Source organism: Oreochromis aureus, linkage group 15 (genome assembly GCF_013358895.1).
Source record: "Oreochromis aureus strain Israel breed Guangdong linkage group 15, ZZ_aureus, whole genome shotgun sequence".
In the NCBI taxonomy this organism is placed as follows: domain Eukaryota; kingdom Metazoa; phylum Chordata; class Actinopteri; order Cichliformes; family Cichlidae; genus Oreochromis; species Oreochromis aureus.
The window spans coordinates 6,034,645-6,051,004 of record NC_052956.1 but is presented as its reverse complement, the minus strand read 5'-3'; the positions used below and the strand labels follow the sequence as shown (position 1 = coordinate 6,051,004).

At 41.4% G+C, this 16,360-nt stretch overlaps 1 protein-coding gene across 2 annotated transcripts in view; it reads left to right on the top strand.

The window, feature by feature from the left end:
* Positions 1–16,360, top strand: part of ino80 (INO80 complex ATPase subunit) — a 40,675-nt gene that overhangs the window by 5,138 nt on the left and 19,177 nt on the right. For both annotated transcript variants that reach the window (XM_039599175.1, XM_031755137.2), the window contains exons 12-27: positions 1,359–1,426; positions 1,510–1,731; positions 2,068–2,148; positions 2,606–2,701; positions 3,585–3,644; positions 3,740–3,882; positions 4,577–4,661; positions 4,748–4,865; positions 5,023–5,108; positions 7,576–7,743; positions 8,832–8,965; positions 9,342–9,409; positions 9,847–9,940; positions 10,276–10,492; positions 12,819–12,959; positions 13,545–13,770. In XM_039599175.1, coding sequence (XP_039455109.1) covers positions 1,359–1,426; positions 1,510–1,731; positions 2,068–2,148; positions 2,606–2,701; positions 3,585–3,644; positions 3,740–3,882; positions 4,577–4,661; positions 4,748–4,865; positions 5,023–5,108; positions 7,576–7,743; positions 8,832–8,965; positions 9,342–9,409; positions 9,847–9,940; positions 10,276–10,492; positions 12,819–12,959; positions 13,545–13,770 — 2,007 coding nt within the window. The remainder of the gene's footprint in view (positions 1–1,358; positions 1,427–1,509; positions 1,732–2,067; positions 2,149–2,605; positions 2,702–3,584; positions 3,645–3,739; positions 3,883–4,576; positions 4,662–4,747; positions 4,866–5,022; positions 5,109–7,575; positions 7,744–8,831; positions 8,966–9,341; positions 9,410–9,846; positions 9,941–10,275; positions 10,493–12,818; positions 12,960–13,544; positions 13,771–16,360) is intronic.

Genomic DNA, 16,360 nt, shown 5'->3' with positions numbered 1-16,360 from the left:
GCTGAAATTTATATATATATGTATTGACTCCCTTCATCAACTATAACAGTGTGAAATTAAATGGGACGAAACTCATTTCTGTTTGTTTCCTGTCTAGTTTTCTAGCTGTAGATTAGATTTTTTTTTTCTTCCTCTACATTGGTAAAACAAAAGTACACTCTCCATCTATTCACAAGCATGATAAAAATGATCTAGTCCTCAGTAGATCTTAAAATTAACCTCAAATGAACCAAAGCACATGATGTGTTACACTGTGTCATTATGTATTTAGCAAAACCTAAGTCAAGATGCAAAGTGTTGTGTGGAAAAGTAAGAACACCCTCGATTCAGAATCTTGTAGAACCGCCCCTAGCAGCAATAATTTAGTGAAGCAGTGAGTGACTTTATCAGTCTCTCACGTCACTGTGGAAGAATTTTGGTCCACTCTTCTTTATGGATCATTTAGATTTGTAGGTATTCCACCACAGCATTTGGGTCAGGGTTAGGCCTGGCCTTTGACTCGGCTATTGCAACACCGCGATTCTTTTCTTTTTCAGTCATTCCGTTGTAGATTTGCGGCTGTGCTTGTGATCATTGTCCTGTTGCGTGACTCAGTTTGGGCCAGGTTTTAGCTGTTGGACAGATGGCCTAATATTTGACTCTAGAATACTTTGGCATACAGCTTGCAGTCATTGAGTCATGGTTGACTCAATGACTGCAAGGTGCCCAGGTCCTGTCACTGTAGAGCAAGCCCAAATCATCACAGTTGCACGAGCCTTTTTCTAATTGTACTGTCACAGATATTAACATTTGGCATACTAGCTGAGGCCTGCAGAGCCTGAGATATAGGTCTTGGGTCTGGCGTTGGGGTGAATTAATACATTGTGTTAACACACACATGAATGCTCCAGGCCAGCAAACTCACAAAACGTCTGCTGTTGAACACATGTGCTGATGATCAGGTAAACAAGTGCATTTGCTTAGCAGCAGCTGACTGCTGCTTCTCCTGCTAATTCATGGGGAAGCAGTAAGTATGTACTTATTTATTTACTCAATTCATCTGCATTTTGCTTCTTCGGTAAATAGATAATGACAGTGTAACATGCCGTGTTTTGTACATTTGCAAAATTTTAAGGTAAAAACTTTAAAAAATTTAAAGAGTGTGTACTTTCTGTTTTTATCATGATTGTTGTCATTATACTGTTTACTAATGATGATAATTTGCAGTTCATTTGATTAAGTATAAAGAATTGTGGTAATACATTAGTAAGAATTTCAGTTTAGACTAGCTGTTTTGACTATATACTCTATCAGAAGAAATATTACATCTAAATGGTTTGCAATACATTTATGCACAAGATGATGGTATGTGATTGCAGATAGCGAATACTACAAATCCCAGGCCTTGAGGAATGCCCAAGAGGCCTACCAGATTCATCAGGAGAGGGTGAGTAATTCATGGACATCCTTTATTAGATGCCCTAATTCACACAGCGCAACTGGCGGTAATGTCCAAATCTCCTCCTTTAGACGCGAATGTTCGATGAAGAGGCTAAAGACAGTCGCAGTGCGTCCCTGCATGCAGCTGGCAGCTTGTCCACAGGAGCCGGCTCTGGGTTTGGAGAAAGCTACAGCCTTTCAAACCCATCCATCCGTGCAGATGAAGACATTCCTCAGCCCACCATCTTCAACGGGAAACTCAAGGGCTACCAACTCAAAGGCATGAACTGGCTGGCTAACCTTTATGAACAGGTACACATGTCTGTTATTTATTTATTTATTTTTTTTATTGTTTTTTCTGATTTATGCTGAGCTTTTCTGAAACTCTCAGTATTCCTTTAGTTTGTTTTCATTACTTTGAAATGGGCAGTTTTTAATGGCCAACAGTATAAAAGAAATCTTTATTCATGTTTTGGTTAAGAAAATTTCTGAATCTCTAGTGGAACAGCACTAACATGATTCAGGGCTCGTTAGCATTGTTTTTGGTCAACATGTGTACAGTTTTAGGATGTTTTCTAAAAAACTTTTCCTCCCCACTGAGTGATTTAATTCTTCTTCCCTTTTCTCGTTTGCTCTTCATTTCCACAGGGAATCAATGGAATCTTGGCAGATGAAATGGGATTGGGAAAGACCGTTCAGAGTATCGCTTTGTTGGCACACTTAGCAGAGGTGAGAGAGAGGACGGGGGGCCAAAAGGTTTCATTCACCACACTCTTCCAAAACACTTTGCGGAATATTCAGTTGACTCCACCATTGTTTTCGACTTGCGATAAAACATCTAAAAGGCAGCCTCTTTGCACCTGCATCCTTTAAAGGGTCCCCAGTTTCTGGCTTTTTGCAGGTGCTGGAACATTTCAATGAATTAGTCATATGACACTTCACTCCTCTGAAGAGCTGATTTGCCAGCTCTTTACATTTTTTTAGTCTCACAACCCCAAAGGCCAAAAAAAAAAAAAAAAGGTGGAAATGCAAGCTTTTCAGTCAACTGTCGCCAGCAGGAAGGTGCATACTGTGGGCTTCACAGGCCCTCCAGGACTTCCTGTTTTCTGGGTGCTGCTCACACAAGCACAGCAGACCACCTGTTGCAGTGGTTGACATTGTATTTGCTTTTCTGTTCCTGCAACAGAGAGATAACATCTGGGGTCCATTCCTGATCATCTCTCCAGCATCTACACTCAACAACTGGCATCAGGAGTTCACCCGCTTTGTGCCAAAATTCAAGGTGAGAACCCATCGCGGTACTGAGCAAGCACACATGCTGATACATCTGCAGAAGCACGTCCAAAGGAATCGCTGAGTCGCCATTTCTGTTGTTCTTCCGCCAATGCATTTCTTTCTCCGCTTCTTAATGCAGTACTTTGTTAGTTTTGAGATTCTGAGAGCAAGCGCTAGTTACCAGATGAAATGTTATCTAGAGCTGTCCATTAGGGGGCAGTATTGTAGCACTGCTCACAGTGACACATAACTACATGGCTGTTTTTATTTTTGTTGAGTGGTACTTCTCAAAAAAATCATTTTGCATGCCATAACTGGCTCTTGAAAGACTGTGTGTAGCCAAAATATTATCAAATGCATCAATATGTCAGCTATGCTTGAACACACACACACACACACACACACACACACACACACACACACACACAGTCAGTGATAAACATGACTCTTTGTTGTGTACGACATTCAGCTGTGCCCATTTTCTCAGCCAGTTTGGAAATAAATCAATTGCAGTTTGTTTTGCTAATGAGGTGTGAAAAGACCCCATTACACAATTTGAAGATAAGCTTCCTGAACATTCAAAGCAAGACTGACTGAAAACAATGGGAAAGCGGCTTGCGTTGAGCGACGTAATGATGTGTAAATCTTTTCACATCGCATTCTATATCTCAACAAGTGGGGCAGTGATTCATGTGCGATGTTATGCCTAGACATTTCCTCTGAGAACATCACTGTGGCTCTGTTTTTCCAGCATTGCTCAGTCTTAACTGTAGGGTTTTGTTTTTTGCTTTTTTTTTTTTTTTTTTTTTTACATTAAACACATTCACATGGGGATTATTTTGATCTATGAAGGTTTTCTGACAGAGCAGCGTTATTGATATGTTCCGTAGGTGTTACCGTACTGGGGAAATCCTCACGATCGGAAAGTGATTCGGAAATTTTGGAGCCAGGTAAACATTGAAGGATAGATCACCATACATTTTGCAGCCAGTAAATTCTGCACTTTTTATCCTTTTAAATCCTAACACTGTGTTTTGTCGCACAGAAAACTCTTTACACGCAAAACGCACCGTTCCACGTGGTCATCACGAGCTACCAGCTGGTGGTCCAAGATGTCAAGTACTTTCAGAGGGTCAAGTGGCAGTACATGGTTCTAGATGAGGCCCAGGCACTGAAAAGCAGCACAAGGTGAAGCGTTATCATGGTGGCATTGATATTTCTGATCACAGGGTCACAGGTTCATTTGTCGATGCGTGATATCTGATTTATCAGACTTTGTATTTAAAGATTTTATCTTACCCTTCTTTGTCAATTCAATAACTAGCCTGAGCATACACACATTATTAAGATGTGTTTTAAATGTAGACCGACCTTTTAACAGCTTTACTAACCAATTATAATGTCATTCTGGCCAAAACATAAGTGCTGTAAAATAAATGACTTTTTTCTAGTCCCAGCAGTTCAAACTTGCACAGAATGCTGTAGCCATTTGAAAGTTTTCTTGTTTTTTGTCTGAACAAATAAAGCCCTAAATGTTTTGGATAAGTGTCTTGAGAAATGTAAGTGAAAAAAGTTTGTAATAAATCAGCTAAAATATGCAGAGCAAGGGAAACTGTTCTTTAAATCATTTGGTAAATCAACAAAAATGTCTGGAAAAATACAGTAACCGGTCTCTACGGTTACACTAGTATGTGTCATTTCTCGGCTCCTATTGGAGACCAGCCAAAATCAATAGACTGGCCAAACGTACAGCCACATACAAGCAATAATCCAAAAAATTTCAGTACATCCAGTGATTACATTAAATGAAGTGTTAAATGCAGATGATAAACATCTGTAGCTGTCACAGCAGGTGACGGTCCCGGGTTCTGTGCTTTTTCAGCGTTCGGTGGAAAATCCTCCTGCAGTTCCAGTGTCGGAACAGACTTCTGCTAACCGGGACGCCAATCCAGAACACAATGGCTGAGGTGAGCGACGTCTGTGTGCGTGTGTGTGTTGGCAAGTGTGTGGTCATCCGGTCAGAACTGTAAGAGACTACATGTTTTTCTCTCAGCTGTGGGCCCTGCTGCATTTCATCATGCCTACGTTGTTCGATTCCCATGAAGAGTTTAACGAGTGGTTCTCCAAGGACATAGAGAGCCATGCTGAAAACAAGTCTGCCATCGATGAGAGTGAGTACAGCAAAGCCTACTATTTTTTTTTCCCCCTATTTTATATGTATGCTTTTTAGCCTATTTGAAAATAGGTGTACCAACACTGTTCTTCTATCCTGGCTCTATTTGCATGTGATATGATTTGTAAGTAAACATGATTTTTTTTGTTTTTCAGACCAACTATCCAGATTGCATATGATCCTCAAGCCTTTTATGCTGCGCAGAATTAAGAAAGATGTGGAAAATGAACTCTCAGACAAGGTAGAAGAACCAAGAGTGTATTAACAATTAAGGGTCATTTTTCAGTTTTCCTAAGGGCAAAAAAAGATGGACCCCCCCCCCCAAGTGGCATCCTTCCTGTTATGCCACATCCCCTCTCCATATTTTAATCCGTTTACTCTGCTAAGATAATATAAGAAATAATTGATTTACAGTGGTCCCTCCTTTATCGCGGTAGTTACGTTCTAAAAATAACCCGCGATAGGTGAAATCCATGAAGTAGCCAACTTATTTTTTACAATTATTATACATGTTTTAAGGCTTCAAAACCCCTCACTACACACTACACTTTTCTCAGACAGGCATGAACATTTTCACACTTGTTTAAACACTCTCAAACACTCATCCTAAACACACTCAAAGTTCAAACCTTCATAGAAAAATAAGTTCAGAATCAAACCAAAGGCATCCGCAGGTGCCTTTGACAGTGCAAAATGTTTTGTCGACAAACATTTTGTTTGTTGGGGAGAAAAGTTACAAACATACAGTACAGCACTCAGAGTCACACTGCTAGCGATCGAAGATTTATGTAAATTTGACAAGCTGAACGCATTCTGTACTGTACAGGAGACACGGCACGAACGAGATTGATTGACAATGGTCTACAGCCGATCAGGACGCAGAACAAAATGCGCTGTAAAAAAAAAAAGCATGCAAAATTGCCACAAAAAAATCAGTGAAACAGCGAGGCTGCGAAAGGTGAACCGCGTTATAGCGAGGGACCACTGTATCCCAAATGTTGGGAAATTACAGTGTGACAGCAACAGCCATTTGAATCACCTCTGCTCCAGCTGATGATGGAATAGTTTATTGATTCAACCTAGATTCAAACAGCAATGATGAATATCCTCGATGAGTTGCATCGATTCATCCGAATAGCCAGCAGTTCAGTATTCAGTGATGTGCATTAGTGCAGTCCCTCCACATTTCTTCTCACCATCCAGATTAACATCTTTGCCTGCCTAAAAATTTCAAGAAGCCATGTATGGTCACTACAATAGCTTTGCTTGATTCAGACCTTAAATCAAAACTTAGTTACTTTATATTGGCTGTTGGAGCTGCTCCCAAGTTCATCCACTATGTGAAACAAGCTATCTTTCTTCTGATTGGCTGCATCCCACAAACTGAAGGCTTGAACCGCAGGTGGGTGGAGTCAAGAATAAAAAAACACTGTAACTGAAACGCAAGAATTTTTTGAACCCTAACGTTCAGCTAGCAGAGTTTATACTTTATTATCTGAAACTGTCGTCATGTGTCTCATAAACAAGGGAAGCAAAACACAGTTTTTTTAATAGAGGACTTTTTCATGAAAAACATGGTTCATGAATTGAAAAGAGAGAGAGCAAGAGAGAGAGAGAGGATTAGAGCATGCAGGCCTCCTGGGGAAAAACAAATCTGTATATAATTGCATTTTATACAGCAGTTCTCAGCTATAATGCAGGACCATATTGTGTCAGTAAGAAGCCATGCTTTTCACCTCTCCTGGTTAAACATGGAGCCTTCCTCCATCTGTCTCTCTGTACACCTCAGTGACAGAGAAAGTATTGTAATAAGGGTATGAGTGATGCTTGTGCTGGCAGATCCTCCTGACAGATGTTGGACCCGAGGTCACACACTCACACACTCAGTCGCTCGTGCTCTGTGGGAGTCTTGAGGAATGGCAGAGTTCACCACTCCCCCACATCTGTCTTTTTCACTTTCCTTTGCACCCACATGTAGTCCTGCCAGCCCACTTCCCTCACTTCTCCGCTCTCCGCTGGTTCCTCTTTGTTTTGTCAGAACACTGAAAGCCAGTACTAACCAGGAAAGTTCACTGGTGGTTCACGGTATGGTTTTATGGATTGTTACCGTTGGGTTTCACGGCTTTCATCAAAGCGTGGCACACGATAAAACCAGAGATTTGAATATTTGTTTAAAGACTGTTGGGCAATGGGCATGAAGTCCATACTCGCATAACAGTTTGGGCTAAGCTCACATGAAAACACTGTGTGTGTTCTAATGGGATAGTAATGCTGACTCAGAAAAATCAAAACCATTTTGTTTGGCTGACCAAAGGGGAGGGGACAATGTAAAGTTAATTTGAACTACACATGATGAAGCATCCTTTGTTGAGAACAATGATTATGCAGCACTGTTTTAATAACGCATTATTCTGCATGAATCAATTCAATTCAATTCAAATATTTATTGTCATTGTCAGAAAAACAATGAAATTGCGTTTGGAGCTTCCATACACCCGTGAATAAAATAATAATAAGTGTAAATATGACTCCAGTGCAATAAAACAGTCCTTAGCAACAACATACAACATGACAAGTAATATTTAGAATAATATTTAGAAGTTGGATATGGTTATTGTCCGTGAGAGAGAGGGGAGAGGGAGAGAGAGATGTTCTGTGACTTACATTTCTTTTTTTTTTAATGTTTGAACTCCCCTTACCTTCTTCAGATTGAGATCCTAACCTACTGTCAGCTGACCTCCCGGCAGAGGTTGCTTTACCAGGCTCTGAGAAACAAGATCTCTATCGAGGATCTGCTGCAGTCCTCGATGGGCACGGCCCAGCAGGCTCACAGCACCACCTCCTCCCTCATGAATCTGGTCATGCAGTTTAGAAAGGTATGAGCTCTGATCCATATTTTATTGTCTTTATGGTATTAAATGCTAAAAATGTATGAAAACTAGAAGGGCACTTGAAGAGACCTATACGCTCAGCAAATAATTAGATATTCAAGAATGATAAATAAGACAATGGATACACATATGTTTAGATGTTTGAACAATAAATTGGTTACATCGCACAGCACATAACAATACTTCATGTTTACAAGATGGATTTTGCCACTGTGAAGTCTCATAGTCAGCCTTCAGGAGACACATTTTTGCATTCTTGGTATTTTGGTGTCCAAGGGATGGTTCTGACTGAAACTGCATGCTCGTCAGCTAACGAATTGCCAATCACAAAGTCATTGTGCAATGAGCATACCCTAGGTAATCTTCTTTTCTGTCCGATATGACCAAAATATACAAAATGGACCAAATCTTTTATTTAGTATGACCTAAATTGCATAATTCATAGAGAAAGGGGGCCATTTTCACATAGATGCCATCACAAACTGTTCTTTAGGGGCTCTCTAAAAGCCTTGGACCCCAAGCAGTTCCCTGGCGTATGTGCTCGTGACAGGATTGTTAAAATAATTGTTAAATCAGCACCGTAATGCTGCTGGCCTGTTACTTTTTGGCACTAAAACAGACAAGCACTGATGTAAACATAACCTATTTAGTTATTATTAAGGTATAGTGGGTTTAAAAAACAAATTAATCTTAATTCTTATATTTTGGGTGGCTGTGGCTCAGGAGGTAGAGCAGGTCATCTGCTAATCAGAAGGTGGCTGGCTGCTCCAACCTGCATGCCAAAGTGTCCTTGGGCAAAATAGTGAACTGCTGATGCGTTCTGCGGAGTGTGAATGTGTGACTATTGGGTAGGAAGCTCTTAAACATGTGTTTGTGTGAATGTGTGAAATTGGTGAAAGATATATGTTGTATAAAGCGGTTTAAGTGCTCAAGTAGAGTAGAAGTGCTATATAAGAACCAGTCCATTTACCATTTGTTGAGAATGTTAGTCTGATCCGAACAGTGACTTGGCTGCACAGAACAAACAAGCATGCTGAGTCCCGAACTCCAACTGTGCATATGTTTGTGTGTAGGTCTGCAACCACCCTGACTTGTTTGAGCGTCAGGAGACCCGCTCACCTTTCCACATGTCCCTCAAGCCCTACGTCATGTGCAAGTTCCTCTACCGTCATGGCCTCATTCACACGCACAATCAGACCAGGAAAAAGTGAGTTCTTACACACAGAGACATTCACAGGATCACGTAATCTTCGCTAATATTCACTTAATCCAATAATAGACGGTCTGTCAGAGTTTCTGTTAACAGTGTTTTAGGGTTACGTTTACATTTGAAATGACTGTGTAAACACTTTGAAAACGGTCTGTTTTCTTTCTTCAACAAATATTCAGCCTTGTGGACATAAGCTGACTTGGGGCTCACAAATGGTTATTATCCCAATTATAGATAGGAAAATAAGAATTTGTGTGGGTTGGACTGAGATCAGATGATCATGTCAAATTTAGGTTCAGAACTGCTATCCCTCCTTTTTTTTTTTTTTTTAAACTTTGGTGTAACCTGGTCTTTCTCTCCACGTCGTCCTCAGATTACTTCAAGTGCTGCTGTCTCCCTTCTCCCCGAATCACATACAGCAGTCTCTCTTTCACAGGAAAGGTGAGCACATGTCAAGCTCTCAGCTAGAATACAGACAGTTCTTGCTCAAACCAGGAGTTGGTTTTCTCCTGTGACGTGACCTGACATCCAAACCTCAGTTTCTGTCTTAATTTGATGTTTCCATTAGGGGTCCACTGATAATAAAATGATACTTATGTTGGCAGTGGTTGATGATTACTTGTTGTTACACCAGTTTGGTGTTGGCTACATGTTCAGTCAGCGTGGTGAAGACCTGAAACACAGTTCAGTTATTTTTAATAAGAAGTATTGTCAGAAAAATGGGCACAGGGGGCATTTTAAGTACCTGTGTCTGCCTCCATCAGTCAAAAGTGGTTAATCCCTGACTTCCATTAATCCATGCTTAACATTTTCTCCTTTTTTGATTTTTTTTAGTGTCATGTTTCAAATGTTTTAATATTTTTTTTTTCCATTTTCAGGTGATGACAAAGGAAGCTGTTTCTCCTTCTTGCGTTTCATTGACATGTCACCAGCTGAAATGTCCAATCTTATCCTCCAAGGCACCTTAGTAAGGTAGGCATCAAATAGGCTTTAGACTGCTCTAAATGCTCTGTTTCAGGCAGATATTTTTACTATTAGCTAAGTAAGATGTCAGTGAGAGTGGATATATATGACCTTATGTGACCTTATATGGTCATCCTTTTGTCTGTGAAGATTTGGGAAGTAAGTTGGCTTAAACAGTGGGTTGCCTTAAAGCCAAAGGGGGTAAGCAAAATTACTGTAGTCCAATTTTAAATGTTGAAGAGTTGCAAATCCACCTTAATTGACGCTGAGTTTATATATCACGTTTCTACAGTTTGTTTGTTTTTTTCATTTGTAACTTGAGTCTTTATTTCCTGCCTTTACAGATGGTTAGCCCTTTTTCTGTCTCTGAAAGCTGCATACCGGCTCCATCATCAGCGCCTGTTCGACCTTGAAGAACAGGGCCAGGAGGAAGCCGGAGACGGGGAGGCTTGCAGAGGAAAGTTACAGCCAGGGATTAAGTGTCTGTCTCGCAAGGACCTGATTCTGTGGCTGAACAGACCCATTTCCTTCCCCAATATGCACAACAGTCCTGTTTTGCAGGTAAGAAACATCAAGGTGCAGGCATGCTGATGGCAAGCTGTACGCAAAAAATTTCTGAGTAGCCATCTGCAGTACACATTAATGTGTGGTAGAAATGAGAAACGCCAGTAAAGGATCCATGTCCTGCTGACAGTGCTGAAATTCTCTCCAGAGCATCAGCCGGTGTTTGGCCACACATCATGCTCTCTGCCCCAAGCTTCCTCTCCGTCCGCAGGGACGCAATGTGGAACCTAATCCCTTTGTAGCCCTGTGACCCATTAATGTCGATTTCCCTCCTGGTATATGTTTCTACGACCTCGCAGCACACCATCTAGCTTCACTCTTATATCAGATGTGTAGAGGAAATCTCCTCAAATCATTGAACACCATTTCAAAAATATATATACAAAGTTTTGTATTAATAATTAAAACAAATTGATCTGCTTTCAGTACGGACTTTTAGCTGGTTGTGAGGTCTGTCTGTGTGGATTAGTATACATGGCCAGTGTGTTGCTGGTGCTTTATGGCAAAATATGATTAGTGATGTGTAATGTTCATCAGTAAAGATGATACATGTAATACATACAGCAAAGCCTTTTCTCTACACGCAAATAGTTTCATGGGTACTGCTGAGACAGCACATTATTGCTCCAAAATGTTTTTTTCTTTGTATTATTTGGCAATATGGAAATCTTATTGTTAGTACAGAAGTGGTGGTACAATGCCAGTTCAAATACAAAGAATAGTAAAAAAAATAAAAGCTCTACACTGTCGCTGCTTAAAATTCCTGCTCCTTCACTTATCTGCTTAACTGAAAAGCATCAAAAAATCATCAAAAAATCGTCAAAATTTCACTCGGCAAACTGCTAGCCATTGGCAGATACTTTCTGTATCACATTTCCACCCTTCCACCAATTCTAGCTTAACTTGTTGGGTGGAAAATACTCAGGAGTAAATGCTGCCGGGGGTAATTCCATCCTCCTCTTCCTTTCCCGGCCTCATCATGCTGGGTTAGGCAGCTGTCTAGCATCTTAGGTTCCCCCCTGGAGCTTCTCAACATACGAGAATAAGAATATTAGATGCAACTTCAAATATGAGCAAGGAATAGAAACTTGCAGACACCTGGAGAGTTTTTAGTGTATGTGTGCTTTATGACCACGCTGACCCCAAACTCCTACTTGTAGAAATGACTCACTCCCGCAGTTCTTGCCAACTTCTTTTAACTCCTCGTTTTTCTTTTAAAACTGCATGGAGCTGGCACACAGTGGCACTTCTTTCTGCTTGGCTCATCTCTCTCTGGCTGTGTACTTGACAGCGTGGCCAGTATTGCTTTCAGCTTTCCTGTTGCTTCTATCAAGGAATTGAGAAAACCGAGAGAACCAAGACGCGCACAATTATACCCAGAAAGCTGTGGGGGAGCATTGGATTGGCTGTCTGTCCCTCTGTTTCGCTCTCACTCCATCTCTGTTCCATCTCAGTGCTGAAACAGTCGTAATATACAAACAGCATGTTGTCTTTCTCTTAATGTCATCCATGTCTACCTTATGAAACTCTGCTTTTGTTTGTTTCTGACATCATAATTATGTTCCACAACCATAAAGATGTGCTGATATGATTTTTGCATATTGTCAGTGCATTTTTAAACTGTTTTTTTTTTTTTTGTCTGAATTGCAATCTGCTAACAATCCTAACATCCTCCTGTATGTTCAAAGAGGATGAAGCTTTCAGTGCTTCATGTGAAAAAAATCTGTTCTTGCTGGTTTGAAAAACTAAAATCTTCCGTGGTGCATTGCTTTTGTGCAGCACACACACAAAGCATTATGGCCTTCAACAAAGAAATTGAAGAAAAAATTGTAGTTGCTAAGCACTGCCTGAGTTGGTCTGACACTGATAGTTGATTTATTTATTTTTTTTGTCTGCCTTTAGATGGCGCTGCGTAACCATAATCTCACACACATCACACAAAAGCAGACATCACCATATTCCTTTTAAACCTACCATTCTGTTATACTCTATTATACTTTGTTCCAAATGAATGTTTATGTTTACCACTGCGTTTTATCCCGATGTCCACATGCTGTGACATGTGCAGTTTAAACTATATAGGCTGCAGTAATCTTACATTTTACATAGCAATTTAAGCCTTAAGTTGAAATGTTATGTAACGTCTTTGGATGAAAGCCAGATAAACTTAAATATAATGTGAGAACAGCTTATAAAACGATGAGCACTGAACTCAGTGAGCTTTTTATGATCCTACTTTGTTTACTTCTGTTTGCAGTTCCTCTCTTTTCTGCTTAAACAAAATCATTGATTCATTGTGTTGATTTCTGTATGTGTTTTTCAGGATTTGGTGTTCACGGCCTCCAGGCCCGGCGTGGTGGGGCACACAGACGTAAAGGTCCACTGCAGAAAATCGGGCACCTCTACAATCCGATCCTGCCAGCCCACGCTGCCACCTAAGTTCCTGCTAGCCGCCACACCCAGGGTATGTGTATAAGAACAACAAACAGACTGAGGAAGACACACTTGCAAGTCCTGCCTGTCTGTATGTGATGACAGTCGGGGTTGTGTGCTGGCGCGCTTAAAACAGCTAAGCATTTGGGTGGTCGTGGAAATGGAAGAGGGAAGCACTGTGAACAATGCTTTTGTGGCTTTTTAACAATGAGAAGCTCTTATCTGTGAAATGTTTGTATGACTGTGTGTGGTTGGGGTACAGGAGGTCAACACTGTGACTCCCAGCTGCACTTAAAACAAACTGAGTCTCTAAAAAAGGGCTTCTTGCTCAGGTTATTCAGTAGTTGTTCAGCTTCCTCTTGCCCCCCCCTCACCTCCTCCTCCCCCTACACACACAAACATGCGCAGATGCAGAAGTTGCTGATTCAGTGAAACCAGGACTGCATGCATCGACATCTCTCCATCTACAGCTGAATCTCTCTGGAGCAAAGTTATCAGTTTGTTTAAAAAAAAAGAAGTCTTAAAAACCGAGCCTGTGTCAGCGTACAGTATTTGTGCTTTGCCATCGTAAAATGTTGTTTCTATCCATCATGCAATGCTATCTTTTGTTTCCAAGGTGACAGCAGTACCCATGGAGCGTTATTGTAACGACCGCAGTGCTGAATACGAGTGGCAGCTGACACGCAGCGGAGGAGGCACGATCTTTAAACAGTGTTTCCTGTACGGCTCTCCTGAACTGGCATCAGAATGGCGTGTGAGGGCTAATGCCTTTCACCCACAATGCCCTGGGGGTGTGATGGCCCTTTATCCTCGCCATGGATGGTCCTTTATACGGATACCTGGTAAGTCCTGTCAGTGTGTGTGTGTGTGTGTGTGTGTGTGTGTGTGTGTGTGTGTGTGTGTGTGTGTGTGTGTGTGTGTGTGTGTGTGTGTGTGTGTGTGTGTGTGTGTGTGTGAGAGAGGGGCCATTTCTCCTTTCCTTTGGAGTGTTACTACTGAACATTCAAATGAGTTCCCGTGGTCTCATGCACAGCTTTTCACACTAGGCTATCAAATCCCATAAGTAAATGTCCCAAAATTTGCAGTCTAATAAATAGATGTGTTAGATGTAGCATGTAACAGCACTGGCTGTTCAAGGGGCAGCTAATCTGAAGAAAGTTTGCTTATGTGGAGAGAGATAATGAGCTTGTTTAGGGCAATAAATGGGGTAAATAAGGTTAGCTCCAAGGAGAGGTGACCAATAACAGTAAATAGTGGATATCCTCTTTTATAGAATAGTGAGTAATAGAGGCCCGTGGGAGAATCCATAGATCTTAGTGCTGGGTCAGGAAGGGCAGGGCAAGCAACATCACCCTCCACTATCTCTACCTGTAGGTCACACAGTGACTTCCCAGGGAACTGCTGAGATAAAGGGCTTCTGCAGAGGTTCACTCATATAAACACATACCAGCAATTTCCATTGAATTATGCGATTCAATGGAAAGATTGTGTTTTGTTTTGGGGGGTTTTTTTTGTCCGAGTGAATTTATGGCTTAGCAGGCCTTTATCAGAAAAGATTGGCTTGTTGAGCAAAGGGTTAGCTGCAGCACACTGGAAGGTGATTCACCACCAGGCTTCAGATGACTGATGGATGTCTAAGGTGAGAGAGGCCGCTACCTTCTTACAGAAAGCACATCCGTTCTCAGTGACCTAATGAAGGGGTCTCTGATAAACTCTGTTATGGATTATGATGACTGTTTTGTCAAATTGTCCCAGTGCAGCGGACACTGGATACCTTGTTTGATAAGCCTGCAGTGCGCTCATTTCACGACCTTTAGTACTTTCTGAGGTGCACTGTAAAACAACAGCTTCTCTAAAAATCATAATAAGTCCTTTAGATCCTGTCAGATAAATAATAATAAAGCTTAGTCCTTTTTTTAAGCTCCTGTGTATACATGTGCTTGTGAGAGCGTTTCTGTGTAAAAGTGAGAAACAAAACAAGTATTTGTGTGTCTGTGTGAGAACAGCCTGAAAGCTCTTGTGAAGTTATACGGAGGCAGACAAAGCGAGGAAGTTTAGCTACTGGTCATTGTTCAAGTGCTCAGTTAGGTAACACTAATAGATGGTCTGCCTGTGTGCGAGTGAGTGTGTGTGTGTGTATATGTGTGTTGTTTATGTACAGTCGAGCCCATTCAGGGACGTGTGCGGTGCTCACACGGGGACCGAGGTGTCTCTCAGCCCTCCACACTCTCCCACGCTCAGGGGGACAAGCTTTTACCTCTGTCTCTCCTTCACTAACAGACAGGACGGTGCGCTGGGCTGAAATCAGTATCTGGCCACGGGTTCTCAGTCCGTCTGGTCTCCCACTTCTTTCTCAGCCTCAGTAGGAAGGAAGTGACCCAACACTCAGGCACCCGTCCTCCGCTGAACACATTGTTGCCACATCAAGGCTCAGATATGTACAGTAGCTCAGCTGAAGTTTCCCACCCTCCGTCTCCTCCGCACTCCCAGCCCCACACCTTTAGAACAAATGGCAGAGCTGAATAACTGTTTGTTTTGAGCGCCATGGCGTGAGTACAGCTGCCCACTGATATCGATGGAGGAATCTAATCAGAGGACTTATTAGGAATCAGGCCATAGAGGAGGAAAAAACAATGGGCTGTAACATTTTGGACCGTAGATTATTTTTTGTTTGTTTGTTTATTTGTTTTGATGTCATTGTAATTGTATTATTTCCTTGAAGGAAAAAAGAGAGAGAATTAACTACATGTTAAAAATGTTAACACCGATGATGACACGATGCTTCTGTACGTCTCTGAAAGAAACCAACATGTATTATCCGCTAAAAAATGAAGCCCATGCAGCCACAGTCTTCTCCATGGAGACATGGCAGAAAAAGAAGATTGGGTTGTAGTTACAGAGAAATTCTGGGCTTGTTTTCTTGCCAAATTAGTTTAGTTTGCTTTGTGAAAATTCTACTCCTTGCAGCCACTCGATTAAAAATATATATTCAAATGGAGACAGATTTAAAGTTTAAAAGAAACTTTCAGTTCCACAGAAATAGCTTTCCTTGCTGTCTGTGTGGCCTCTGTCTCCCTCACATTAATTAGAAGCAGCCACTCCACAAAATAACGGGCTTCTCACTATAGCACCGACTCTTTAACTCTTTTTCTAGCTTTATTGTGAACTGTTAAACGACTGTTGCTGCCGTGAAGGAATCTCTGAAGGAGATGGTTGGCAGCTTGTGCAGCTGTTTTTTGGTTGTTGTTGTTGTTGTTGTTTTTTGGGGGTTTTTTTTAGCTGCATTAGAAAGCACACACTCTGTGTGCGTGTGCTTCCATATCCATCAGTAAAGTTCTGGCCCTGCCGTTCACATTAGGCTGTGGGAAATGCAGTTCTGCCTTCCTGTCCCTTCAAAGAAATTCTGCTCTCCACCAAAATGGCAGGAAGCTT